This window comes from Myodes glareolus, chromosome 3 (assembly GCF_982192425.1).
Source record: "Myodes glareolus chromosome 3, mMyoGla1.1, whole genome shotgun sequence".
NCBI classification, from domain to species: Eukaryota; Metazoa; Chordata; class Mammalia; order Rodentia; family Cricetidae; genus Myodes; species Myodes glareolus.
The window spans coordinates 58,376,558-58,404,553 of NC_142028.1; the positions used below are offsets into that span (position 1 = coordinate 58,376,558).

Consider the following 27,996-nt stretch of genomic DNA (forward strand, 5'->3'; position numbering starts at 1 on the left):
GCACATGGTACTTCATTAAAACATCCATTGGGTTTGGAGGGGGGAGCTTGTTTTCTTCCTTTTTACCCCTTGCCACATTGCTTTGCTGTTCTTGGTGTTTGTTTTTGTTTTGTTTTTTAAATTCCTCTGATCCCAATAGAACTTTTCTCTCTCGCCTTTCTTTGTCTCTGGTCAAAGACTTCATTAAGTATCTCTGAGCACAGCCCCAATAGTGGAGATCTTAGCTTTGACTAGAACTAACATGGCGGAGGCTAGTCTGCTTTGTGTTGTGGTCTTAGCTACCAGAAAGGTTAAGACGCGAGACTGTTTGTTGCAATGACCCAGGATGGTGCACTTTTTTCCTTGCTGTCTCAAAATACCTGGTGAAAGAACTTACAGAGAGAAGCCTTCACTTTAGTTAAAGGGGTATAGACCATCATGGCAGTGGGTGCATGAGGCAGCCAGTCACACTGCACACTCAGTCAGGAACGAAAGAGACTAAGTCAGGTGCCCCCATGTCTTCCTCCTTTTTGTTCCATCTCTGGCCCCAATGCATGGGGTGGTGTTGCTCACATTCCGGGTAAGCCTTCCCCTTTCAGATAAGCCTCTCTGGAAACAGCCTCTCAACTGCCCCTGGTGTCTCCTTGCTGATTCCAAACCCAGTCACAATAGCAGTAGAGATTAACCATCAGGACCAGTAAGAGCTCAGGCTCCGCCCTCACTGCCGGTCCTTATGTGCTTGTCCAATTCCTTTGCAAGCAGGATCTGTTCATGCCTTCAGATCATATCTCCTCTCTAACGTCCCTCCCACCGTGGTCTTTATAAGAGTCTCTCTGTTGTATAATTGTTTATATGAAGGTCCCTAATTCTAATGCACTCATGTGTAGAGAGGAGTCTCTTCTATACAGTCAGTATAACAGTATCCATTCTCTTACAGTGTTAAATGGGAGTATTTAATCTTTCCTGTAAGCTTGGCCCTGTTCTAAAACAATTGACTGTATCATCTCCTTTAATATCTGCAACTCCCCTCTTACATATTTACCAGTATTATCTTTAGTTTACTGATAAGGAATCCGAGGTTTCCAGGCAAGAAATTATCCAAGGAAGGGCAGCTACTATTGAGTTAGAGCATGAGTGAGAACCAAGACCTAAGTCCAGGATCTAAGTGGGAAACATTAAGGATGGCTTCCTGCTTTCCTTCCCTTGGTTACGTTCAGGTGAAACTGAAAGGGAATGGGCCTTGTTCTTGAGCCCTTCCTTTGGTCCTTGCCATGTGATTCCTCAGCCCACCAAGACCGAGGTCACTCTGCCTTAAGAACACTCGGTTAAAATTTGATAAGCCTTGTGAAAATCCACAGCAGTAATTAACCTCCCAGTGTTACCATTAGCTTTCTGATTGGCTTCGCTCAGCCCCGTTGACAGAAACACTTTGGTGAGTAGCCACTGAGTAACAAGGGTGTGTGTGTGTGTGTGTGTGTGTGTGTGTGTGTGTGTGTGTGTGTATTTTTCTCTAAAATAAGTCCGATTCTTTAGTAGCATGATAAACACCTCCTTGCATTGTAAAACAAAATTGACTTAAAATGTTTTTCCCAAAGTATGAGCAAATATCCTCAAATTTTTGACTGTAAACTATTTCTTTTTCATAATAATGCAATCTTAAATGTTTACAGTCTTAGGATTTTAAGGGCTGAACTGTTTTAGACTTGCTTTTTGGCTACTTTTAAACTTACTTAGGGACAAAATAGGTGTTCAAGAAGATGTGTTAAACTTCTGATTTGTAAGAAATGTTTCTTCTAAATCCTTGCTTATTTAATTCCCAAATACCCTTTAAATGGAAGCAGAATACGTTCTGCTCATTTGGGAGACAGAAGCCCACCCTCAGTACCTCTGGCTATCCTGCTACTCCTTCCACAGTAAGGTCCAGTCGGATGTCAGAAACGAAACGTGGTGTGCTCTGTTCAACTGTCGTGCCCATGAGGACAAACAACATTGTTGGAATCATTATCCCAAGCCAGAACATTATTTTTAAGTGCACTTAGTCACTCTACCTAAAATGGTTCCTTTTAAAATCTAACTCATATTATAAGTTTGTGACTGGTTTAAAAATAGCAAATGAGAATAATGATGGGATTGATTTACTCCTTCCTGCACACCAGGCAGGAGTTAGCATGTTGCAGTTCATAAACACCCATTATCCCTCCAAGAAGCTGTAAACAGACACGACTTTCCCTCGGTTTCTAAGTGGGAGACCAGAATGATAGACAGGGATGTGCCCAAGGTCAAGAGAGGCTGACGCACACAGTCTCCTCTCACTGTGTGAGTTCCTAGCGCCCCAATGGTTTGGTGATCGGGAGAAGCATTAGTTCTTGCCTTTTGACAGCATCAAAGCCAAAATGATTGCAAATGCCAGTGTTAACTTAGGCTTAGTAATTCCCATTCAGAACTTGAGAGCCGATGGTGCAGTCACAGGAAACAATACACTGCCTGACACAAAGTCCTCTGTGTGTGTATGTGTGTGTGGTTTTTTTGTGTGTTTGTATGTGTGTATGTGTATGTATTTTGTAAAACATGTAGCCCAAGCTCGCTTCAAACTCTATACCTGCCTGCCTCCACTTCCCAAGTACTAGGATTAACAGTATGCACCACCACACCCAGCAGAGAATCTGTGGACATGCCTCTGTGAGATTCATATTGCTAAATATTATCTCTTCTCAGCCATGGGCTTGATCCTTAAAAGAATCAATACATTATTGTAAGGTTTGAATGAGATCAGGTTTCTTGTAAACTATCGGACAAAATAAATGGGACTAATTTTCCAAGACTGCTTAAGAACAAGAGACATGTAAAGAGATAGCTTCTTTCTGGGGGTTTTGTCCAAACCTCAGGAGGCAACGTGGCTGACGAAATGGCTCGGTGGGCAAAGGAGCTTACTGGAGGACCTGAATAGTGCCACAATGTCACACAGCATATATATGCCCACACTTCCACAATAATACAATTTAATGGGGCCACTTGATAGTAAAAAATCAATAGAATAGATATATACTACAGCTTGAAAACATCAAGTGAGGTGAAAGGCTCGAGACACAAATGCTCCGTGTTGTATGAATCCGTTCATGTGGCACGGCAGAAGAGGAAAAGCCATAGATGTAAAAACATGGGCTACTATTTGGTAGGGCCCAGGAAAGAGGAAGAATGGGGAGTGACTGCTGAGAGTTATGGGAGTTCTCCTGGAGACAGTCGGATTGTCCTAAAATCAGACATTGGCAATGATGGCTCGTGCCATGCCCTCACTTAGTCTATTCTGTGAATAGACAATAACTCCTGAGCAGGGCTGAAGGTGTAACTCAGAGACAGAGTATTTATATAGCATGTATGAGGTGATGGGCACCTGGGAGAGCACATGCACACACACACACACACACACACACACACACACACACACACACCAGACAGTATGAGGATTATACATTTTAAAGGCATGGAAATTTAATGGTATGTAAATCTTAATGAAATGTCACTGAAAAGCAATAATAAATAAGAAGTTGTGTATGAGGGGGGAAATTGCTCCAATACTTAACCATTTACTCCATTTACTTTCCACAAGAATAAAATTTCATGAATTACTCCATTCTTATAAAAGTTTTACAAACCACAATCCCAGAGAACTTAGACAACAATGAGGACACTAAGAGAGGCTTACATAGATCTAATCTACATGGGAAGTAGAAAGTAGAAAAAGATAAGATCTCCTGAGTAAATTGGGAGCATGGGGACCTTGGGGGAGGACTGAAGCGGAGGAGGCGAGAGGCAGGGAGGGGAGCAGAGAAAAATGTAGAGCTCAATAAATATCAATCAATAAATAAATAAATAAATAAAGTTTTAGCCGAGGGACATTGTAAATTCCTAAGACACAACCCTTGGTTCTATTATGCTGGAAGACCACCGAGGAGCAGTGTGGGTGAGCCTCCTTTTTTATCCTAACAGTGTGTGCCCTCAGCTAGGAACTAAAACTGTTACTACAATTCTATTTTGAGGCTAGAGAATAGGTAGGTATATTAGGTGCAGTATCTATTTTTTGTGCCATTTTAATGCTAATTTGTTGTTGTTGTTGTTGCTGTTGTTGTTGAAATTGGGTCTCACTATGTCATCCTGACTGTCCTGGAGCTCACGATGTAGACCAGGCTGGCCTACAACTCACAGAGATTCTCCTGCCTCTGCCTCCCCAGACTGGGATTAAAGGAGTGCACCACCATACCTGACTCTAATGCTACATTTTAAATCTATTTCTACAATGATCAATGTGCTAGAAATTAGTTGGACTAATTAAATCCGTGGTAAGATTCTAATGCATGAGGAGAAAGGTGAAGCGGGTCAAGGCTGAGCAGGATCCCCCAGGAGGATGTGCTGATTTGTTCTGAAGAAGTGACTTGGTTCCTGCAATTTGGTTTCATTTTTATTTCACTTTTTCATTTGCACGTGGGAGGAATGGGCTAGTGAGTTCTGGTGTACAGGTAGAGTCAGAGTACAAATTTCCAAGGTCAGTTCTCTCCTCCCACCCTACGGATCTTGAGGGTCAGTTTTTCCCATTCCTAAGTTCCTTCTGATAACTCTAAAAGTACACTGTTTTTTTCCTTCATGGTTACAATAACGAATAACGTGTATTTTCCTTACTGAAGATAGAGTTTTCTTTAAGTAAGCCAAACCCATTAAATCACAGTGTGCTATTACTTGGTGATGGTTTGTCCCGCCAAGGTTTGTGTATCAGGTCTCAGTCCTGGTGTAACAGAATAAAAACTGAAGGACCTTTCACATGTGAGATAATAGGTGAGGCCTGGTGGGAGGCTGGGCTGCTGGGGTGGGGGGTCTTCCCTAGAAGAGACTCAGTGGTTCTCTTGAATCCCTTGTTAATTCCCTCAAGAGTTTATTGTTTTAAGAGTGAGCCTGACCCTGCATCCTGACATCCCATCTCACCATATGATGAGGTCTCTCACACTTGCTTCCCCTGTGATGCTAACAACAAACAAATGGGATGCCTAACCTTAGCGTTCCAGCCTCCAAAACTGTCCTAAATGAATGCTTTTCTTTATACACACTCAACTCTAGGTATTTAATACAAAAAAATTTACAATAAATGTTAAGAATTATTTAGTTTTAGTAAGCTTAGTGACATGTTTTTTGTTTTAAATAAAGCTACTTATTTAGCTTTTTAGAATTTAATATGTATGCTATATTTACATCAAACTTCTTCCTTTCCTTCCAATTCCTTCTAAGTCCCTCCTACTACTCAAATTTATGACCCCTTATTCTTTAATTATAATTTCTAGACACACACACACACATACACACACACCAGTTTATAAGCAAAATTTGCAGTGATCATTGAGTGTTGCTGACCTATTGAGTTTTGCTATCCTATCAGGGTCTTGTCCCTGTGGAAGACTGATTCTCTGTCTCTCAGCTACTATCAGTTGCCTGCAGCTACTCTAGAGGGTAAAGGAGATTTCTTTGTCATATATAGAAGACACTGTGCAACAGCAAACATCCCATTCTGCGTGCGTTGTCTCTTACAATCTTTCCGCCCTCCCACCTCGATGTTCCCTGAGCCTTAGATGTCGGGGCTGTGGTGTAGGTATATCAACTAGGGCTGGGCACCCCACACACAGACAATGCTCTCGGCATTTTGTCCGTTTGTGGCTTTCTGTCATGATCTCTGTCGCTGCAAAAAAGAAGCTTCCTTAATTATGGGTGAGAGCTGCACTCATCTGGGGGCATAAGGATAAGTGTTTAGTGTGCAGCTAGACATTATACTGGGTTTTTAAAACGGCAGTATTAAGTTCTCGTCTAGGTTCCATGATCTCACCAGTCATGGACAGTGCCAGCATGAATTCCTTCTCTTTGAGAGGTCCTTAAATCCAACTAGATGGCTGTTGGTTTCCCCCAGGGAATAAGCACCAATGTTGCACCTGTCAAGATATCTTGCCATTCTGTTCATTGTTGTTTGCAGGTATTGCGGCTGGACAGGACTATTGGTGTTCCTCTCCTTTGGCAGCTTGCATGGCTCCCTCTTGTACTATGAGAGCTAGCCCTCACGGAGGAGCCTTTCCTCCTCCATGGTCAGTTTCAGCTCCATTCTTCCAAGTCCTTATTCTTGGATTAAAAGTGTGTGGAGACTTTGGCCATTTCTGGGAATCGACCAAAGACAATGGTCTATATTGTATAGGTGATCTCACAAATTCTGTTGGCCAACAACTGGGAAAGAGGGTTCTCATGTGTGACACTGGGAACTGTTGTGTTAGCTAGTCTATGCTTCCTGGGGGAACATTGTCACCCCAAGTGGCATAACTTTATTTAAACTATATACCTATATATGTACATGTACACACACACACACACACACACACACACACACACACACACACACACTCATGTGCACTCTCCACTTCCCAGGTAATTTTTACTCCCTGTCCCATTTTCCCCATTTCCCTCTTCATAGCCCCTGGATCCCTCTGTTCCCTTCCCTAAACCTCCTTCTCCCCCTTCCTCTCCACTCACTGTGGTCTCTTTCTATTTTTCCCAGTTTCTGCAGTTACTCCAAACATGCTTCACATCTAAAGATTTGGAGCTAAGATCAATGTGTGAGAAAAAACATGTGGCATTTGTCTTTCTGGGTCTGGGGTCCCTCATTCAGTATAATATTTTGCTTGTTTTGGTTTTGTTTCTTAAGATAGTTTCTCTGTGTTGTTCTGGTTATGCTGGAACTAGCTCTGTAGAGCAGGCTAGCCCCGAAGTCAGAGATTTGTTTGCCTCTGTCTCCTGAGTTCTAGCATTAAACATGTGTGCCACTGTGTCCAGCTTTTATTCAGTATACTATTTTCTAATTCCATCCATTTACCTGTAAATTTCATGGCTTCAGTTTTCTTTGTAAGGTAAATGTGTACCACAGTTTGATTACCTGTTCATCAAGTGAAGGTTGATTACATTTCCTGGCATTGTAAAGTAGCAATGAATTTGGCTGAGCAAGTATCTGTGGAATAGAATGTCAAGTCCTTTGGGCATCTGGCAACAAGAGGTGTTAGCTGGGCTATATGGTAGATCTACTTTTTGCTTTTTGAGATTTGTCCACACTGATTTCCATAGTGACTGGGCCAGTTTACAATCCGAGCAACAGTGAACTACCCGCCCCCACATCCTTGCTCGCGTTTGTTGTTGGTTGTTTTGTTGGTCTTAGCTATCCTAACTGGTGTCAGATGAAGTCTCCGAGTTGTCTGAGTTTGAATCTCCTAACTGGTGAAGCAGTTAAACGTTTTTGAGATATCTCTTAGCCATTGTTATTTCTCCTTCTGAGAACATTTGTCCTTTGTTTTCTTTGCTCTGGTTTTGGAGTTCCGCATATGTTCTGGATATTGACTGTTAGCTGCACAGAGGGCAAAGATACTTTCCCACTCTATGGGCTTCCTCTTCCCTCAGCCGGTTATTTCTTTTGCTGTACAGAATCTTTTTAGTTTTCTAAGGTCCTCTCTGTCAATGATTGGCTTTAGTTCCTGGGCAGATGGAATCCTGCTTCAAAAATTTCAGTAAAGTGGCAGATTACAAAATCAATTTAAGAAAATCAGTAACTTTTCTATGCATCAGCAAGAAACACGCTGAAAAAGAGAATATGGAAACAATTCCATTTGTAACAGCTTCAAAAATTGAACAAACCTAACCAATGAGATGAAAGACTTCTACAGTTAAAACTCCAGAAAGAGAATGGAGAGATACCAGAAGCTGGAACAGCCTCCCATGTTCCTGGATTGGCAGAATTAATACTGTGAAAATGACCATTCTACTGAAGTCATTTACAAATTTAATGCAATTTCTATCAAATCCCCACAGACATCTGATATTTGACAAAAATGCCAAAAATACACACTGGGGAAAAGACAGTACCTTCAACAAATGGTGCTGGGGAAACTGGGTGTCCACAGACGGGAGAATGGAATCAGCCCTGTGTCTGTCATCTTGCACAAAAATCAACTGTAAATTGATCAGAGACCCCAGTGTGAAACTTGAAACACTGAAACTGGTAGAAGAAAAGGTAGGCAGTGCCCTACAGCATTGTCTTTTGAAACCAATGTGATTGAGTCACAATTCTCTGGCCATGCTAGTCACTCATTTAATGTACAGAAGCACTTGGGGTATATCCACAGATAGATGAAAATATTACGGTCTTTATTGCACACTTTGAGACTAAAACACCGTTCTCTTTAGGTGTCACGTTCCTCTTCTCATCCTAACTGCATTCCTAGCCTGTCGCAGCTGCTCCTCCGGTCCCTCGCTCTGCACGTGTTCTTGCTCTGAGCTTTCCTTTCCATATGACTGAAGTCACTGTGGCTGATGTCTGCCACTTCACTGGTAAAGTTCTACACAGTGTCTTCTGATGACTCAAAGGTCAAATCAGTAGGAAAATCCAAACTGTAAGCCTGGCACAGTCAGTAAGCAGAAGGACCCGAGTTCAATCTCTAGGACCCACAGAGCAAACAAAAGCCTGTTTGACAGCTGGAAAAAGTTCACCATTTTAGTAATCAAAATGTTCAGGTTCGTCCAGGGCACATCCTGGTCTTAATTTTTTTCAGCAAGTGGTTATAATTGTCAAGTATTTGGGCCCTTCAAATATGAAGCCGCTCAGAGTTTATCTTTTTGGTTTGTATTTGTTTGGTGTTGATGAAAGGAAGAATTTCTCAGGTCTTAGCCACTGAAGCATACTTCTTAGTCATACAATTCTGCTTTGTTGTTAGAATGTGAATGAATGCACATTTATGAGCTGGTAAGCAAGGTAACTGATTAAATGAAGTTATAGTCAAAATGTGTTTTGAGCAGGCCCTTTTATGTGTGTTCTGTTTGTTCTGTGATTGGTGATATGAAAATTGAATGGGGTATTTCAAAATTGGAGCACACTATGAAACACTTCGGAGACAGTTTAAGCCTAGCTTCCATGGGTTCACCATACACACACACACACACACACACACACACATACACACACACCTAGGCCTGGGCAGAAGAGTCTCCTTCCCAACCAGCTTCCAGGTCTTCCCAGGGCTGCTACCCCATGAGCCACAGCTTCTCACAGACTGGAATCCAGGAGACCTGGAGATTCATCTCGCTACTCTGACTCAAGTTGCAGTCCAGCTCCTGGTCGACACTCTGCCCTCATCGGCTCCCTTTACTCATTATTGAAATGAATCAATTGCAAGTTCAGAGACATTGAATGGCAGTGACTCTGTTCTGTTTCACTTGTGATGGCAGCCTGATAAAGAAATGGATTATTTTATTCTGTGTTCTCTAATGTCTTTTCTGTTGTTTGTTAGCCAATGACCTCTCAGCCCTCTGTCTTTGCTATCTATCATCGAATTTCAAAAAAAAAAAAATTAAAAGGGAATATAATTTTTCTTCCTTCCAGCTCTTTTGTAAACTTGACTTTTACTTTATCCATTATCCTAACAAGGCTTCTGTTACCTAATGGAAGGAACCACATGCTTCCATTTCTCTTAAGCTAAGCCTGATATTTTAGAGTAACCAGTGTGCATCAACTGAAGCTTCTTCCCTGGGAAGCTCGTCCCAGATGCATAGGCATTTCAGAGAGAGTGTGGCTTGGTTCCATACAACTCATAGCCTGTAGTTTATTTTGTATGACATTCTACTATAGAGACATCTTATTTACTTATGTTCTTATTTTTTGGGTGAGTGTGGTATGTGTATGTGTTCTTGTATGTGTACATGCACATGTGGGTATATGTGTGTGTGCATGTGTATACCAGTGGAATCTAGAGGTCATTGTTATTAGATGTCTTCCATACCTTCTGTACCTTATTATTTTTGAGATAGTGTCTCTCATGAACCTGAAGCTCACCGAATCAGCTATACTGAATTATCATTGAATTCCAAGGATCTGCTAGTGTCTGCCTTCCTACAATATTTCAGTTCTCAGAACCAACCTGTCTTTACATGTGGGTACCAGGGATCCAGATTCCAAGGTCAGGCCCTTGTGTTTGGACAGCAAGCACTTTACTGATTGAGCCACCTCCCTACCACCTAAAGCCATCATTTGAACATACGAACAATTTCGAGGTTAAGTAATGAATGTCATCTGATTTATTACAGAACTCAAAAGTAGTCGCAGTAAAGACAAGCGGAAAATCAGAATGCAAATACGGAGAAAGAGGAACAGCCTGGCCGACGATGTGGCGCTGTTAAAGAGCGGCTTGGCAACAAAGGTGTCCTCTGGGTATATCACCAAGACAAATGGCACCAGGGACAGGAGGAACCACAAAAGAACCAAACGCTTTCTGTCCTACCCACGGTTTGTAGAAGTGATGGTGGTAGCTGACCACAGAATGGTTTTGTACCATGGATCAAACCTTCAACATTATATTTTAACCCTAATGTCAATTGTAAGTATACCACATGAAAGGCGATTCATGAATTGACCCCATGTGCTGCTGGAGGACGGGTTTTCTTTTCCATTGTAGCATCAATCAGACTTGGCATTTCTGCCATTCGGGCAAATGGTCAAAGAGAGTGTGTGGTTGCTCACTAGTTGCCTTTTAATAATAAAGGCAGCAGCCATCAGTAGTACATGTTGATTCTCTGCTAGATAGTGCACTTACTACTTGGAAAGCATTGTTTCTAACCCTTCTGGCGATGGGCTTAGGTTGAACTACCATCCTCTTTTTATGGCTAAGAACACGGACTCTCCAAGGAGTTATGTCGCTTGCCCATAGGCAGGCACAGCTAGCCAATGGCGTAGTTGCTATGTGTGACCTTCCACTTGTTCATTCTGGAGCCTCATGTTCTCTGTCTAACTTAGGAGCTTCAGACAGCCTGGCAGGACTGTGTGATGCTGGTTTGGAGTCCCAGTCACCCCCAATGCTTTTCCAGAATGCATCTGTCCAGTCTTGCATCTTACTGAGGGTTATAAGCAAGCAGACTAGGGGTGAAGCCTAAAAATTTCTGTTTTTCTACTCTTGTATTATATTGAAAACACAATGAATCCGCATGATTGGAAAGTCAAGTAAGACCTAACATAAGGACCTGAGTTTAACCACAGGTGTGGTGGTGTGCACTTGTCATCCAGCAATGGGAGGCAGAGACAGGTGGACTGTCCCCTTGACAGGCTTCCAGCCAGTGAGATCCTTTGCCAAAAAAGCAAGATAGACAGTTTCTGAGAAAAAAAATCACTCGACATGCACATGCACAATTGTGCACTCAGATACACACACACACACATGCACATGTATACACACATGCTTCAGAAAAGACCTTGTACCTATGCTAAACACATATAGATTTTCTTTTTATCATTCCCTAATCAATATGACATAACAGCTATGTACATTGTATTAGCTATTTTAAGTAATCTAGAGCTGCCCGAAAAGCCATGGAAGGTTGTACATGGGCTCCACATAGCGGACACGCTGTTTTTCAGAGGCAGTGTGAGCGTGTTCGTGTTTTGCTGTCCTCAGCAATCCTGGAGCCAGGCTCTCAGAGATACAAAGAGATTACTTCACAACTTTCATTCAAGCAGAAAGGAAACATTCTCATATACTCCCTTATACCTAGGTATTTTTTTTCTAATTAATCTTACACGGTAGTGCATGGATTAACCCTTCTTTACCTGAACAACAACCTGCTTTGAATAAATTCCCAGGTGCATTGTGAAAAACCACCATGCTTGGGAATGTTGCCTTAGGGCCTAAGGCTTAGCTGTCTCTTCCCTCCCCATGGCCTGTCCTGCTCCTTGCTTCTTCCCTTACTGCTGTGAGCTATCCCCACCCCATGTTACCCTTCCCAGCTCCCCTTCAACCTGCTTATCCTCACTTCTGTCCCCACGTGTTCCATACACCCCCGGCCCTCTCATACCCAGGGGATAGAAGGAAAACCTTAGCAGACCTCCCAAGCCTCAGCTCCATATCCACGCCATTATTTCAGGTCTTTCAGAGACTTTTGACTAGAGTAGTGGCTCTTGGGTCAGATGGCGTCGGCTGTAACTTCTGGTTCTACTGCTTGCCACTGGATAGCCTTAGACAAGTTACTTAATCTCTCTGAGCCTCCGTGACATCTCTGTTTCAAAGGGACAGTCATGGTACCTTGCCCAGAGTTTGTCGTGGGAACTAAATGCAAATCCAGTTTTCTGCCACAATCTAGTCGATGATAAATGACAGCTGACGTAATAAATTATGATAACAAAGCAATACAGAAACCAGGTTACACTGATGTCGAACACATAAATGGACAATGAGCATGAGGTACGTGTGTCAGCATTTATGTGGGAAACCAAATGACAGGCAAGTACTTGATGGAAAATTAATATGCAATGCTTTGAAACAAATAACTGTTACATCATATGATAATTCAGTTTCAAGGGAATATGCCTCAGAACTTATATTTGCTAGAGTTCATTTTTATCTAAAACTACCATCTATGAATTTGACAGAAACTGTAAGTCAGTGTGTGTGCAGTGAACAATCAGACCAGAAAACACATGTGTTGCATGAAACGTCAAAAGGGCTGGAACACAACCTAAGAAGTGAATTGCTTGTTGCTTACACAGAGTCCACCATTAACTTTGAAAAATTTATCTCGGTTGCAGGTAGCTTCTATCTATAAAGACTCAAGTATTGGAAATTTAATTAATATTGTTATTGTGAACTTAGTTGTGATTCATAATGAACAGGTAATAAAGTTTATTTTTCTCCCCTTTTTTCTATCTGTATCCGAAATGGCATATCTAATTGCTGTTGTTGCATAGACCAAGAGCGTTTCTTCTCTGTGTTTAGGAAGGACCTTCCATAAACTTCAATGCCCAGACAACATTAAAAAACTTTTGCCAGTGGCAGCATTCCAAGAACCACTTCGGTGGGATCCAGCACGACACTGCTGTTCTGGTCACAAGGTAAATGAATGCTCATTCCTCGCACCTCCTGGTGTCAGGCCCCAGTTGATGGGAAGGGTTCTGCATTGCTGGGAGCCAGTCCTCCTAGGGAGGTTCTCGGCTTGGTCACTATGGATGGTTTAGAGCAGACAATTCTTTGTTGAACAGGCTGCCCTGAGCACGGCAGTAGTTCAGCAGCATCCCTAACCTCTGTCCTCTACACGTCAGTAGAACTCTCTCTTCTCGATTATGACAACCGGCGGGATCAGCAAACACTGCTGCATGTGGCCTGGGGATGAGGGAGGGTACCATTCTAGCTGAGAATCTTTATTATATACAGACCAGAAGAGGACACAGTATGTAAAGCAGGCCTGAAAGCAAATGTCCTTCTACAGCAAGGGAAGCTGCTAAGCGCAGCCAGACGGTGGCTGCCTTGTAGGACCTTAAGTCTAATGTTGCCGACTTATGTGATTGGTTTCGTTGCCACTGTTATTGTTTTGTTTTGTTTGCAAGAAGTCAGAAAGGAGGAAGTTTTTTAAATGAGAAATCTCCCCATTTTTATATGATAAGTTTCTCTTGAAGAATGTTGTTTAAATGCATAAGGTGGGAAGGAGATGCTGGCTTACTGGTTTTTCTCATCATGGACCATCTCTGAAGTCGTTACAAACACACTCATTGTCCTACAAGCCCTCGCTGGAAATTGAATCCAGGGCTTTGCCCGGGCCTTGAGCATGAATTTTACACCGAAGCCCTAACTGCCAGTCCATCGCTTCTCTTAAATAAACTCAAAAAGCAGTGAGCTCTTCACAGTGGATGTTGAGGGAAGTATCTTCGGGGTGGAGTGCATCTAACCATTCTGTGGCTGAGGCGACAACAGTAGACCTCTCCACGTAACCTTTAACCCTTAATTCCATGCTTCACCATGTTTGTGGGTTGCAAAACCATGGCCTTTCCAGTTTGCGTTTTGTTATTCCCCTCCCTGAGGGTTTCTTGTGTTGACCTTTGCTCTGGTGTTGTCACAGCCTAAGTCTGCTTTTCTTTTAGGGAGGATATCTGCAGAGCTCAAGACAAATGTGACACATTAGGTGAGTGCTCGTACATGCCCCCATGGCTAGAATGGTTTTCTCGATGTTTCTCGTCCAAGTCACAATTGCTTTTGAAAGTAAATCCACGTTGGTCTCTCCGCTTCCCTCCTAATAGGTCTTGCAGAGCTGGGAACCATTTGTGACCCTTACAGAAGTTGTTCCATTAGTGAAGACAGTGGGCTGAGCACAGCTTTTACAATCGCCCACGAACTGGGCCATGTGTAAGTCATCCTCCTCATAGTCTCCTAAGACTTTGTTCCTAAACCGGGCAGTGGTGGCGCGTGCCTTTAATCCCAGCACTCAGGAGGCAGAGGCAGGCGATCTCTGTGAGTTCGAGACCAACCTGGTCTACAAGAGTTAGTTCTAGGACAGCTAGGATTATGACATAGAGAAACTCTGTCTCAGAAACAAACAAACAAACAAACAAACAAACAAAAACAACTTAGTTTATTTTTACCAGTGTCTGTCTTCTTAACTTTAGTGGAGTCAAGACTTCAGAGTAGATTTGACAGAATCGAAGGAGCTGAGCCTTGGTGAGAAACTGAGTAAAGGCGACCTACCATCTTGAACCCTAGTTCTGTGTGTCTTTGGTTGAGCTGTTTATGCTTGATGTGCAAAGTCTAATAATTTTTCTCCTCCCACTGGGGACTCAGAGAAAGAGACGTTTTTATTCCTTCTAGCACATCGAAGTTTAAATTAGCTTGGAGAACTTTCTTGACTCACATCTATGTCTGAAAGGTTGCCTCGACATAACTCTGGTCCACAAATTTTAACTAATCCAGATCATTCCCAACTCACGCTATAACTCAGACAGCATCTAAAACAGAAATGTGCTCATAGAGAGAAGAAGAGGAACAAAGTTGCAGAGAAAGATTCAGTTTCCAGATTACGGTCAGAAGGTGGCCATTATGAGATAGATAACTCCCCTGTTTGCTTTCCTGAGAGACAGGGCAAATCGGTGTAAATCTACCAGAAATTATTCTGATCTGGGACCACACTAATGTACTTCTAAAATAATTAAAGTGCGTATCACTGGTATCTTTAAGATGGTCTTCTCAGGAGAAACATTAGTGTAGTGGAGCTTCATGTCCTTTGGTATCCAATTGAACTTGGTATACAGCTAACATCTAACATCAGCGAAGAATGCTTCTTCAATTCAAATGCTTTTCAAACACCTCTTGTATATGCTGTGCTAGGGATGAAGCGAGGTGTATATGCTCATGTACACACTTATATGCACACACCCAGACATTCAATTCAGTAAGAGACTTTCACCCTTTGTCTTTTCATGCGCTTTTGTTGTTTTCTCTCAAGGAAACTTTGTCAGAGATCTAATGTTTAGAACGGAATCCAGACTTTCGGTGTAGACAGGCCAGACTTGCTTAGTCAGCATCTCCTTGGTCCTTCTGATTCCTGAGCCATAGTCATGAAATGCAGAGAATTCTCAAGATGATTTCTATTTCTAGTTCCCCGTCTCAGTGATGCTATGACCTGGATTATCAGGCGATGAAAGCCCTGAATGTCTTAGTTGCTCATCTACAAAGTGTGGGGAATAGTACACTCATTGTTGGATGTCTGTGAGAGGCTGGTTCCCAGACCTGGGTACTCCACAGATACTCAAGCCCCTTTTATGAAGAGGCATTGAATTTTCATGTCACCTGTGATAATTTGCTATATATATTAAATCAAATTTAGGTGACTCATAATACCTAATATAACATAAATAGCCATTATATTATATTACATTACATTACATTACATTATATTATATTATATTATATTATATTATATTATATTATATCAACTGGAGGAAGAGGAAATCCATGCTTGTTCTATACAGACACAAGTTTGTTTTCCATCCATAATTGATGGTCCCTGAAAATGCTTGACCCTCGGATGCAGTGAGTCAAATGTACTGTTCACTGCATCAAATAAGTTGAGAAAGAGAGCATCTAAAGCACAGAATCCACATCCTAGTGTACTATGGATGTGAACAGTCTTGGTTAGTATTGGTCAGTAAGTATTCCAAAATAGGTATTATAGCCCCAGCAGTGAGCAAATGTGCTTATTTAAATGAAAGTAAGTTTCGTTTCCTTTGTATGATGAAATAAGTAAACTTGATTTGACCTAGTTCTGGTGAGTTGGGGAAAAGGGTCAGCTCCTGTCTACCACAGAGAAAGAAGCAGGGTAGGGTTTGAATGCTCACCTCGCCTGAGGTGTGCTTGGACCAGAGTTCTGTTGACGCCATAGCTGGCACCTGCAAGCCAGAGTGTATCCTCTTTGAAGAAACGGGCTCTTCAGTATTAAAACCTTTAAGTAAATTCATCCAATACAAATCACATTTTCCCATCTCTACTGGCAAACCAAAGGGCCCACATTTTTTAAAGAAAAAAGAAGCAGAACACCAAAGGAATAGTGGAGCGGATGCACAGGCTTTAATCCAGATTTTTCTTTTATAAGAAACAGCTCTACACCCTTCTATCTTCCTCACATTTCCCGAGTTCAGCATGAACTAGGGAAGGGAATTCCTCGCTTGGTGCTAAATTAACCACATGTTCAGTTTTCTGATGGACAGCAGTCTTTCCCAGAGAGAAAAGATGACCCTCTGACCTTGTCACCTGGCAGATAATTGCCTGGGCTGGAAGGCCATGTGGGTCACAGAGAGGGTATGCACTGAGGAAATGCTATCATTTTCCCCCTACTTCCTCTGGTGAAGCCAAGAATGGAAAGTATGTGTGAATGCTGTCGCCACCCGCCCAAGCCCAAGAGAACACTGGCGTTGCTCCACAGCCTCCCCTCAGGCAAAACAAGAAAGGGTTTAGAGTCTTCTTATGCTTGGCTTTTCAGGAAGCCGGTTCCTGTCAGCTGGCATTGGCATGTGAATCCCTTTGCCATCTCTACCTTCAGCTGGCTGGACTTATATGCCTGTGGTTTCCATATCACTTCCTATGAGTTCATGCACACACTTTACATACCTTCAGAATGGTACTTTATTTGATAAACATAGGTCACCCTGGCCCAGAAATAGAAGATGCAAGACCCACAAGGATCCTCTTCTTGCAAAGCTCTTGGCTTCCATTTGGACACTGATTCATTTTTTATGCTGACATTAGCATAGCATCCTGCTAAAATCTTGACTCTATGGATTGCCCTTTAAGTGTTGATTAGGATTTCCAACTCCTGTATTCTAACACCAAGTACAGCACATTCAGAGCCTCTGCAATTCCAAAAAGCATGCTTACACCCAACAAATGGCCATGCATTCACTAAAGGTACTTTACATTACATTGGATAAAAATCCCCTTGTGTTCTATGCTCCATCTTGAATTGTCTTACAATTTATTCTGCTCAACTGGAGTTAGACTCTTTTCCATAGCACAATAGGCGGTTATAGTTTTCACCTAATGAGCTATTAAGCAACAATGCCTGCATGAACCACTGATGTGCACTCACCGCTCTTTCATTGACTTTAGGTTTAATATGCCTCATGATGACAGCAATAAGTGTAAAGAAGAAGGTATTAAGAGCCCCCAGCATGTCATGGCACCAACACTGAACTTTTACACCAACCCTTGGATGTGGTCAAAGTGCAGTCGAAAATACATCACCGAGTTCTTGGAGTAAGACTTAAACTTTCTTTTAGTAGCGGCTCCTAGGGCAGCAGTTCTCAACCTGTAGGTCGCGACCCCTCTGGGGGTTGAACAACCCTCTCACAGGTGTTGCATATCTGATATCCCGCATATCGGACGTTTTCACTACGATTCATAACAGTAGCAAAATTGCAGTGATGAAGTGGCAATGAAATGATTTTATGGTTTGGGGTCACCACAACATGAGGAACTGAGCGAAAGGGTGGCAGTGGTAGGAAGGTTGAAAACCACTGATCTAGTGTCTGGTCTACACGAAGGAAACCACAAAGGGAAAGGCAGCGCAGAGTTGAGCATTCCTCTGCGGTCGTTGTCTTTGATAACATTCCTTGGAAGAGGAAGACAAATTACCCTGTTTGTTTATAGCCTTGCCAGTTTGGGGGAGATTACAAACTGACCGGTGCAAAGAGTTGGGTTCTTAAAGGGAATACGCAAACATTTCTGCATTTGTGTAATGCTCTGAAATTTATTCAGGTCTTTGGGGAGAGCGCTCTGATGATGAAGGGCTCAAATATTTATGTGCTGCTAGCCTAGTTATCTTGGATTGGAAGTAATGGGGTAGTATGAGGTTGCCAGAAGAGAGGATGTGGTAGAAATAAGGACAAAGTCTCTCCCTATGCTCTATCCCCTCTCTCGTCACCCCAGACCAGAAATGGAAGATGCAAGACCCACAAGGAGACTCTTCTTGCAAAGCTCTTGGCTTCCATTTTAGACACTGATTTATTTTTTATGTTGACATTAGTGTAGCATCCTGCCAAAATCTTGACTCTATGGATTGCCCTTTAAGTGTCGATTAGGATTTCCAGCTCCTATATTCTAGCACCAACTCTCTCTCTCTCTCTCTCTTCTCTTCTCTTCTCTCCTCTCCTCTCCTTTCCTCTCCTCTCCCCTCTCTTTATGCCCTTTGCCTTTTTAAAGCATCCTCAAAGATCCAATTACATTATACAAGGGCCACATGTCACAGACTGGTGCTCTCCTTTCCCAGAGGTGCAGAAGGTTAAGCAATTGCCTCAGGTCACTGGTTTGTATTTCTGCAACCTGAGGCAGGGCGGGGGGCTTTGTTCATCAGCACTCACCTGGTGTAAATTTTCCAGAGGAGATGAAGTTTGCAGAAACTGGGATGAACTAGAGGGCTGGTGTCTTTCTAAGCAGGTAGCCTGAGATGCTTTCTTGCTCTGAGTCCTTGAACCCTTCCTCATCAGTTCAGCAAACACAGGAACACCTCTTGCTACAGACTGGGCCCTGTGCAGACACAAGCAGACACTAGCTGTGGCCCTAAGATACTTACAGCTATTGGGAAGGACTGTAAACAAACAAGCAGATAATGGTCCTTGTAGACCAGTGCTTGCTCAGATATGATACTTGCTCCTGGCTATGTCATATGTGGAGAATCTCTTTCTACAGAGTATATGTCAAAAATATACCTTTAGCATCTACATTTACCTTGATTTGTCTTTGAATGTAAAGAATAGAGCAAAGGCCAAAAAGAACAGTTCTTGCTGCCTTCAGGTGTGTGTGTGTGTGTGTGTGTGTGTGGCCTTAGCCCCATCTGTAGCCTGCAGGAACTTGGCTCACCATCTGTGTCTCTGCTTCCCGTAGCACTGGGTATGGCGAGTGTTTGTTGAATGAACCTGAAACCAGAACCTACCCTTTGCCTTCCCAACTCCCAGGCCTCCTCTACGACGTGGATAAACAATGTGAATTGATTTTTGGGCCAGGTTCTCAGGTGTGCCCATACATGGTAAGTGTTCGGGGTAGTTTTCTGCCCTCCACTGTTGACTCTGGACTTGTTCATGGTCACATTTTCCTGCTGGAGTCTCTCTCTAAATCAGTTACCCAAGAAAAGGCTCAGAATGACCTTGCTAATGGTGGCAGCATCTGCTATGTGGTTATGCGGCCGTGGTGGGCTCAGCATAGCAGCATTCAGCCTGGGTTTTCTCATGGAGCTCCCATGATAGCACAGAGGGGAAATGCCATTGTCAACTGCAGAAAGTCAGAAAGTAAGCCCAAGATCGTGGAGGCCCTTTCATGCCCTTCAGCTTGTAAAAGTGACCTGAATTACAGGGACCCTTCCAGATCCAGTACAAGGAATTCACGAGCCAACCCTGGCTCCCTGACGTAACTTGTCATGCTTGTGTTCTGTGACCAGCTGGGTCTTCAGTTCTCTTCTGGTCATCATCTAGCTCCTGGCTTGCTGGCTTGCTGGCTGGGTGGTGTTTTAATGTATGAGGATGTAGTATATCAAGGATCTGTGTGGGTAAGCGGACTCACGCTTTTTGTGGGATGCCTCAGGTTGTGTCTTTGGGAAATGTATGTTTGTTTTGCTCAAGAGGGATACTCTGGCAATGGTTGGTGATTTGAGAAATATAGGGAGTCTACAAAAGTGATTTAAAAGTTCAAATAACTCCATCCAAAATAATGTCCACTTCTCTGTAATTCATAAAAAAGTTGAGCTTTTGATTATAGACATGGGACTGTCTATCTATAATCCTAGCACTCAGGATCTGAGGGAGGATGATAGAGAGACAGCCTGACTCTAGTACAAACCAAATGGTTCTATCTCCACATCACTGGGTGGGGGGAAGGTTGATGGGAGAAAGATCAAGCATGTTTTAGTGCCTTCTTTCAATAAACTATTACATAGCCTTGTAAATGCTAGATCCTTAGGAATATACTCCATAACAGATAGTTTGATAGCATAAATCTTCAACATCAAAAGGAGAAAGGAAAGTATCCCAAACTAGGTGGTTAGAGACTTCTTTTGCTATTTTTAAAAATGAATTTCTGATAATTGTTAAACTTTTCTTCTGTAAGTATGGTTTGTTTTAATAATTTGGATAAAATTAAAATTTAGAATCATCTTTTAAAAGTATACCTTGACAGATTGGAGGTTTGGCTCACTTTTCTTGAGTGCGGGAACACTTGAGTTTGGTCCCCAGAACCCATGTGAAAATGCCTTGGCTTGCAATCCCAGTGCTGGGGAGTCAGAGACAGGAAAAGCCGGTATTTTCTGGCTAGCCAGCCTCACCTAACTGGTGAGCTCCACGCCAATGAGAGAGCCTGCCTCAAAAAATGTAGATGGTGTTACCAAAGATGACACTGGGGCTATTCTCTGGCTTACACATACACACACACACACACACACACACACACACACACACATACACATTTGTGAACATGCCTGAACATATATCAATATACACATTCACTCAAGCACACACATACACATTGAAGAACATACCTTGAAATACTTCCAAACATACATCCATGGGGATAAATCTTAAAAACAGAACTCGGTAGAGGAAAGAAAGAAGTTGCAAGGTGTGTTGTGTGCTCCAGTCGATAGGGAGCTTAAAAGTTGTGTATCCCTGGTGGATTTTTAAGCATCCGTACCGAAGCATCTGTTTCCTGAAGACATGAGCATTGCTAAAGATGGGGTCACTATTGGGGTCAAAGGAACAGGAAAGTGACACAGGATGCATACGCAAGGCCTTAGCTTGCTTATGAATTAATCTTTTCCTTAGTTTGGTAATGATGAGATCTTAACAGTCCATTCTATATTTTTGGAAGGGAGAAATATATTTTAATTTTTTTCTGTATTTCTTTTCACAATGTCGAGATCTTATGGCTCATTACATGATCATGATATTATACACACATTGCACATGTATATGAAAATGCTCATGCACAGACATGGGCAGACATGCATGCACAAAAACATACTAATTTTGGAACTAAGACAAAACAAAATTCAAATCCCATCCATTTTCAGAATTCTGGTGTAGTTCTGAGAATGATCCCGTATCTCACTGAACCTCAGTTTCCTCATCATTAACATGGGGGTGGTCCAGACAGAGGACCCTGTGATGTCATGCATGTCTCAGAGTCTCCTTCAGGAAGTCTCCCTTTTACGGAACAGTGTCTCTCCCTGGAATGGAAAGGTCTCAGGTGGTTATACTTTGGAATACTTTAGAATGATGTAAATAAGAAAAAAAAAAAACATCCCTTTGCAAAACAACTTCTACCCCTGGCAAAGTGTGAGTGGAAAGAGACTCTTGCCCCACGTGCTCACACTGTGTTGTGTCTTCCCCTGTATGGAACAGATGCAATGCCGACGTCTCTGGTGCAATAATGTGGACGGGGCACACAAAGGCTGCAGGACTCAGCACACACCCTGGGCCGACGGAACCGAGTGTGAGACGGGAAAGGCAAGTAATGCGGTGTGGTGCCTTACCTCTGGGGGCAGAAATGCTCCTCACTTGGGTGGATTCAGCATAGTATGCATCTGTGGTTCAGCGGCCGGGTTCTTTTCAGGATGAAACCATGGCTTGCCATGGAGAGCTCTGAAACTTAATTTTAATCGATAAACCATTTAGGGTGTGGTGAAATTTTCTTCCTCTTCTGAGAGTGGCATTGGAAAGTAATTATGAGCAAGCATATTAGAATCAAAGAAATGCCCAAACACTGCAAGCCTAACACCTTCATTATTGTTTTACCAGGCCTCTTACCAAGTGTGCTGTTGTCTTTTATACGGTATTGTGGTGTAACCTTGAACGTATCTACACCCAGATTCTCATGAGCTGATTTTGGTTTTAATGATTGTCACCATTTCGTTAATAACTAAACAAAATCCACTGTTTGTGCGGGCCAGTGATAACAGAGTCCCACGCCATTGGAGTATGATTAATCTAACCTTCTGTACCTGCTGTGCCCCTCTGAACAGTGGCCGTAGGCTACTTATATTGTCTTCATTATCACCCGGTCATTACTGAAGGGAACTTTAGGTCCAGTTCCACATGGCTTGTGTCACTCACCAGGGGTGCACTCTGTGGCACTATTTCCAAAGCTTGTCAGCCTCATCATTTCTTGCCATTTTCCCCCTCTCTCTTCCCATTTTTTTTTTTTTACTTTGCTTCCTTTGAACAGTTTTAAACATCTGACTTCTTCAGCCTCTACTTCACCTTGTAAATTTAATCATATCCAGGATGTTTCCTTGGAAGAAATCACTAACAAATTGATTTCCAGAATTTTATTCTCCCTTACATGATTTTATACTTAGGGAGCTGATTTAAAACACACACACACACACACACACACACACACACACACACACACACACACAAGTTTTTTCTCCTGAGATCAGTCAATCATTTGGGGAAGTACTGCCCCAAACCCTTCCAAGGTGGACCCTCCCTACCACAGTTCTTCCCACGAGAACTGTGCTTCTGAGAGGCAGTGGGTTGCTTGAGGGACCCTGAGTGACTTCATTTTCCAGTGGTCAAACATGAGGGCTCCTTTTTCACCACTGTATCTCAGTGATGAAAGGAAACAGGGGATGTGGAGATTATTTGGTTAAGTTGTATTTTTGAAGATGATTTTGTATAAAGTTGATGACAAAGTCAACTCATCCCTCCACTTCCCCTGAGCCATTCCAAAAAGGTAATTCAAAGTGCAGCTTTCCCTAGTGATTACCTAGAAACAATAGACTGAGTGGCTTCTGGAACTTCCATTATCTTAAAAGAAAAGCATGTCTCTTTGTTTAAAGATTGAAGTTTGAGTTTTTTTGTGGAGCATTAAACTTAGTGTGTTGGGGGAGGGGAGAGGTGGCTTAGTGGTTGAGAGCTCCAACTGCTCTTCCAGAGGACCCAGGTTCAATTCCTAGCACCCACATGGTGACTCACAATTGTCTGTAACTCGTATGCATGTGGTATATAGACATATGCAGAAAAAAAACCCGCCAGTACACACATTAAAAACATGTGTAGGCCCCAGGTGTTCGTGGGAATGTACTTCTTTGGTTTCCACAGCAGCCAGTACAAATTGAATGTGACACTCATTCTTGTGCAATCAAGATGTCATTTCTGAGTCCTTCTAAACACAGTAACCCGGAGACTGCTATCAGTTTGCTAACTGGTAGCTAACAATAAGCGTGACTCCTACTTGACAGCTTCATTAGTTGATTAGGGTAGAGCCAGCTAATTAGGTAGAGCCACCATATTCTATGGTGTGATAGTGCATACCTTAAGACTAGAGAGGCAGAGGCGTGTGCCTCTGTGAATTCAAGGGGAGCCTGATCTACCTAGAAAGTTCCAGGCAAGTAAGGACTATATAGTGAGACGTTGTCTTCAAAACACAGGAGGAAACATCACTGCAGGGTGAGAGAAATGAGTCGGTGGTACAGGGCGAATGTTGTTCTTGCAGAGGACCTGAGTCTGGTTCGCAGCACCTGTTATACCTTCCTCAGATGCCGTGAGAAGATGATTACAGAGGAGGCCAGGATAGCCCAAGACTTTACTCTCCCATTCCCCACGAAGCCCTTCCCTCTAGGAGGGATGAATCTTCCCTCTGTGTCCTTTACCTGCCTCTTGCTTGCCTCTGCAAACCACCCCTGGCCTCCTCCTTCCTCTGCCTCTTACCTTACTCCTGCTTCCCCACAGAGACATCACAACAGCCCAGCTCCACCGCTCCACTTCAGAGATCTAAGAGAGCCGCAGGGATCATCCTCCTGTGGCTGTGCTGCTGCCCTTCTTTTTGTCTCCTGACCAGTTGCTTGGGCTTTAGGTCACACACAAGCAATAGCAGAGAGTTGAAATAAGTCCCTCCACTCCCTGTCTTGCTGGGGAGTTTTATTGTGTTTTATTATCATCACCATTTTAAACATCAAGGCTCTCCTGATGTAGAGTCTGAAACCATCAGTACAAAAAATATAATAACGCTTAGGACTCTGTAATCTGTCTCTTTTGCTTTAGTCTAATCCTACGTGTTTTCTTGGGAGTGGGTTTATAAGAATTAAGTAGCTAATTCCTCCTCCCCAGTTTAATTGAAATTGGGGTTTTCAAATCAAGGGTAATATAATAATAAAACCTTCGATTTTAGAAAGACTGTAGAGTCTCAAAGCCTTGCTAATAGAGATTCACTCGGCAAATTCTATACTTCATTTTGGCCCCTGTCTGCAGTCCATGCCCCATTTCCACTCCTCATTTTTCCAAGCGCACAGACTAATTGAGCAGTTTAAAGCTGGCCATTAGAGCTACCCATTTAGTACGGAGCCAGCCACGCTCACTGGCCTGTGTTTTTTAGAGCAAGCGGTAAATGCAAACACCGTCTAAAATCAATGAGCATGATATTAAAATGCCTGCAGTATCCATTATTCATAGAAGTAGCACATTTGCAGCGCTTCAAGCCAGCGCATGGGGGAAAACTAAAAAATGTGATGTATTTCTGCGGACAGCTGGTCCTACGATGACTCGCAGTTCCAAGCTCTCCCTGACTGTTCTCCCTATTAAATACAGCACTGCAAGTTTGGATTCTGTGTTCCCAAAGAAATGGAGGCCCCTGCGACCGATGGATCCTGGGGAAGCTGGAGTCACTTTGGAACCTGCTCAAGAACATGTGGAGGAGGCATCAAAACAGCCATCAGAGAATGTAACAGACCAGAGTGAGTCTATATTTATGTCTCTGGCTGCTGTCAGTAGTGCAGCAGGGTGGACGAGTACTTGGAAGGAACTCTTCAGATGCGGGCTGAGGAAGAGGGAGTGGGTGGACTTCCAGGGCTGTGAGACCCCGGGTATCCTGAGCACCTTCATTCCGCAGTGTTCTTTCTCTTTCCGGATCTGCTGCTAGTCACTAAATATGTCTGCCAAACAATTGGTAATTTTGCATCGGTCGCTCTTAATGATCAGGCAGCTCTCATTGCACCCTAGAATTTGGAATGGCATGCTCGGAGTGAGCAAATAGACTGCATAAGAAACGAGGACTGCCACAAGTACAAGTTGGTGCATCCAACACTGACTGGTGCAGGAAGAGGCACCATCAGGCCCGAGGGTCCTAACTCTTGTTATTTTGTTTGCATTTGACCCTGAGATGCCTGATGGCAGAAACAAGAACCTCTAAAATTGGGGCAGTCTTCAAAATAGGAAGGAGAAACAAATGGCATAGTTAAGAAGGCAGACGCATTTCCTTCCTTAGCGATTCTGTTCTGTTTTTAAATTAAGGAATAGGCTAAATTTCAAGATAATGAGTTGGTCAATTTGGAAAAAAGATTGTGAACTAGATATTTCCCACTTGGGCTCTTACCATAACAACTGCGTATAAAGTCTTACTTTAAAAATCAGGGCATATCAGTTTCATTTTTTAAAAAAAAATAAACTCTAAATTTTTTTTGTCAGTACAGATAAAACAAGAATTTTTAAATTTTTTTACATATTGATTCCTTGGGGCAAGGCCATGTTCATGTACATGTGTGCCACAGCGCACATGTGGAGGTCAGACCTGAGGGAGTCTCTTCTTTTCTTACACCTGGGATCAAATTCAGGTTGTCAGACTCGGTGGCAAGAACCTCACCCAGCAAGTCAAGTAATTGTCGCCTCCCCCTCCCCCTCCCCACTCCCCCTCCCCCTCCCCCTTCCCCCCCCCCCACTCCCCAGTCTTTGGAAGCATGGATTAGATGAACCATTTTCAAAATGTTGAGAACTGGTTACTTTGGAAGAGCCATTAACTAGTGATACAATTTAAACATCAGTCCCCTAGTGTGCCTCCTTAGAAAAGACCATTGAAGGTAGATTAATAAAACTCTCTTTTTTCTTATCTAACTCTTGAGTGGGAATTCTCCCCCATCGAGACCTCAGCCTCTTCTGGTAGCCTGGAAGCATAGGAACCAGCCTACCTTCATTATTTCAGGAAAGAATTTTTGGACTAACCCAAATCTGATTGTACTAATATGTGCAAATAAACAAAGGAGCTGATGTATGTGTTCCAGCCAATATGTAGACAAAAACCCAGGTGTCTTTAAGAGTAGAATGCACCTGTGATGGGATTTGCAAAAACTCCTTTGTAACCTTGAGGATGCATGCTCCCAAATTTAATCAGCTGGGTCGTGTAACATATGCTTGAAGGAATGACCTAAGCTGATAATTAAATTAAAGAGTGATAATTAATCTCCCAACTTCCTGAAGTCCTTTGTATTCCTATTTGGCACAAAGTATCCTTTAAAAGTCTTTTTAGTAGGGAAATGCAGCTAACAGTATTTCCAAAGTTGAATTTCCAATAGTTTCAAAATTTGCCTATGTGGAAAAAAATAGTCATACCCAAACAAATGTTTTAATTATGAGATTAATTCTTGCATTCCGAAAGGTTTATGGCTATAGAGTTCCATATTATACAGTACACACAAATGAGATAGAGACCACATTGTCTAGGAGACATGTAGTTCAAAAGGGTACAATTACGTTCATTAAAGCCATATGCAGAGTTAAGGAGGAAATTATCATCTGCCTTTACACACAAAAAAAATCCCTAACAAACAAAGTCACAGACTAAGTTTGATATGCAGAGTTCTGGGATTAAAGGCATGTGTCACTGTACTCAGCTATATGCACTGATTTTAAAGAAAGGGGCAACTGGAGCTCAGGACACAGTAAAGAAAGCAATACTGAAAGCCAGAACCAACCATACCACCTATAGCCTCCCCCCACAACCCCATTATGACCATGATTGGTGTGTTTTCCAGCACCTAAATCCTGTGTTTGAAGAACAAAAACAAAATCCGGTTCTTATACTTAGGATTACTCTGAAAACTAGCATTAAAACAGAAAAATTGTGAACTTCCTCTTGGAGCTCCTTGGCGTTCAGAAAGAGCTGTGTATTCTGAGCTGTTTGAGTGTCTGTGGCTGAGTTCTGAGGCCTTCCCTACCTCTGTGATGAATTTGGCCAGCTGTTAATAGCTGGGGGGGAGATGTTGTGCAATTTATACGCTGGGCAACATCTGGAAAAGACACGTGCAAGGTTTCACACTGAGAATGAACTTGCACCATGGTGCTTCGCCAGAGTGTACCCCACTTGAGCAACAGCGTAAGGAAATCAGTGTGCTTCCTCCTCCTACGACATGGGTCAAAGTGTGGACGTATGCACACTAGTGTATTTTATAAGCCAAATCAAAAGACTAGTTGTTGGAAAGAAGATGGGGGAGGACAAAATGAGAGGTGTGGAAGGGAGTGGGTTCCTGTGGTCTCCTGTGAGGAGGTCAAAGGGTAAAGGACAGACAGCAGACAGTGTAGTAGCAGTACCACCTTTCCTTACAAATTTATTAAAGTTGAAAGGCTACAATCATTTGGGGAAAGGGGGACAAAGATCAGCTTCATCTGTTCAGACTTCCTGTTTGATACTTGACATATTATCCTCAAAGCAGGTTTACAAAAACTAGGTATAGTGATGCATGCCTGTTCTGGAGCTGGAGGCAGGAGAATTAGGAGTTTGGGATCATCCTTAACGCCACAGGGAGTTTTAGGACAACCTGGCATACATAAGCTAGTCTCAAAGAAAACAACAGCAACAAAATCCAGTCACAAAACAGGCACATCCCATTTCATAG

The 27,996-nt window shown here is 42.7% G+C and overlaps 1 protein-coding gene across 4 annotated transcripts in view; it reads left to right on the plus strand.

Annotated features, from left to right (window-relative positions):
* Adamts9 (ADAM metallopeptidase with thrombospondin type 1 motif 9) overlaps positions 1–27,996 on the plus strand; it is a 166,882-nt gene that overhangs the window by 18,559 nt on the left and 120,327 nt on the right. For all 4 annotated transcript variants that reach the window (XM_087904481.1, XM_087904483.1, XM_087904482.1 and 1 more), the window contains exons 4-12: positions 10,126–10,415; positions 12,614–12,697; positions 12,801–12,916; positions 13,940–13,980; positions 14,096–14,201; positions 17,454–17,600; positions 19,227–19,368; positions 21,731–21,835; positions 24,920–25,065. In XM_087904481.1, coding sequence (XP_087760607.1) covers positions 10,126–10,415; positions 12,614–12,697; positions 12,801–12,916; positions 13,940–13,980; positions 14,096–14,201; positions 17,454–17,600; positions 19,227–19,368; positions 21,731–21,835; positions 24,920–25,065 — 1,177 coding nt within the window. The remainder of the gene's footprint in view (positions 1–10,125; positions 10,416–12,613; positions 12,698–12,800; positions 12,917–13,939; positions 13,981–14,095; positions 14,202–17,453; positions 17,601–19,226; positions 19,369–21,730; positions 21,836–24,919; positions 25,066–27,996) is intronic.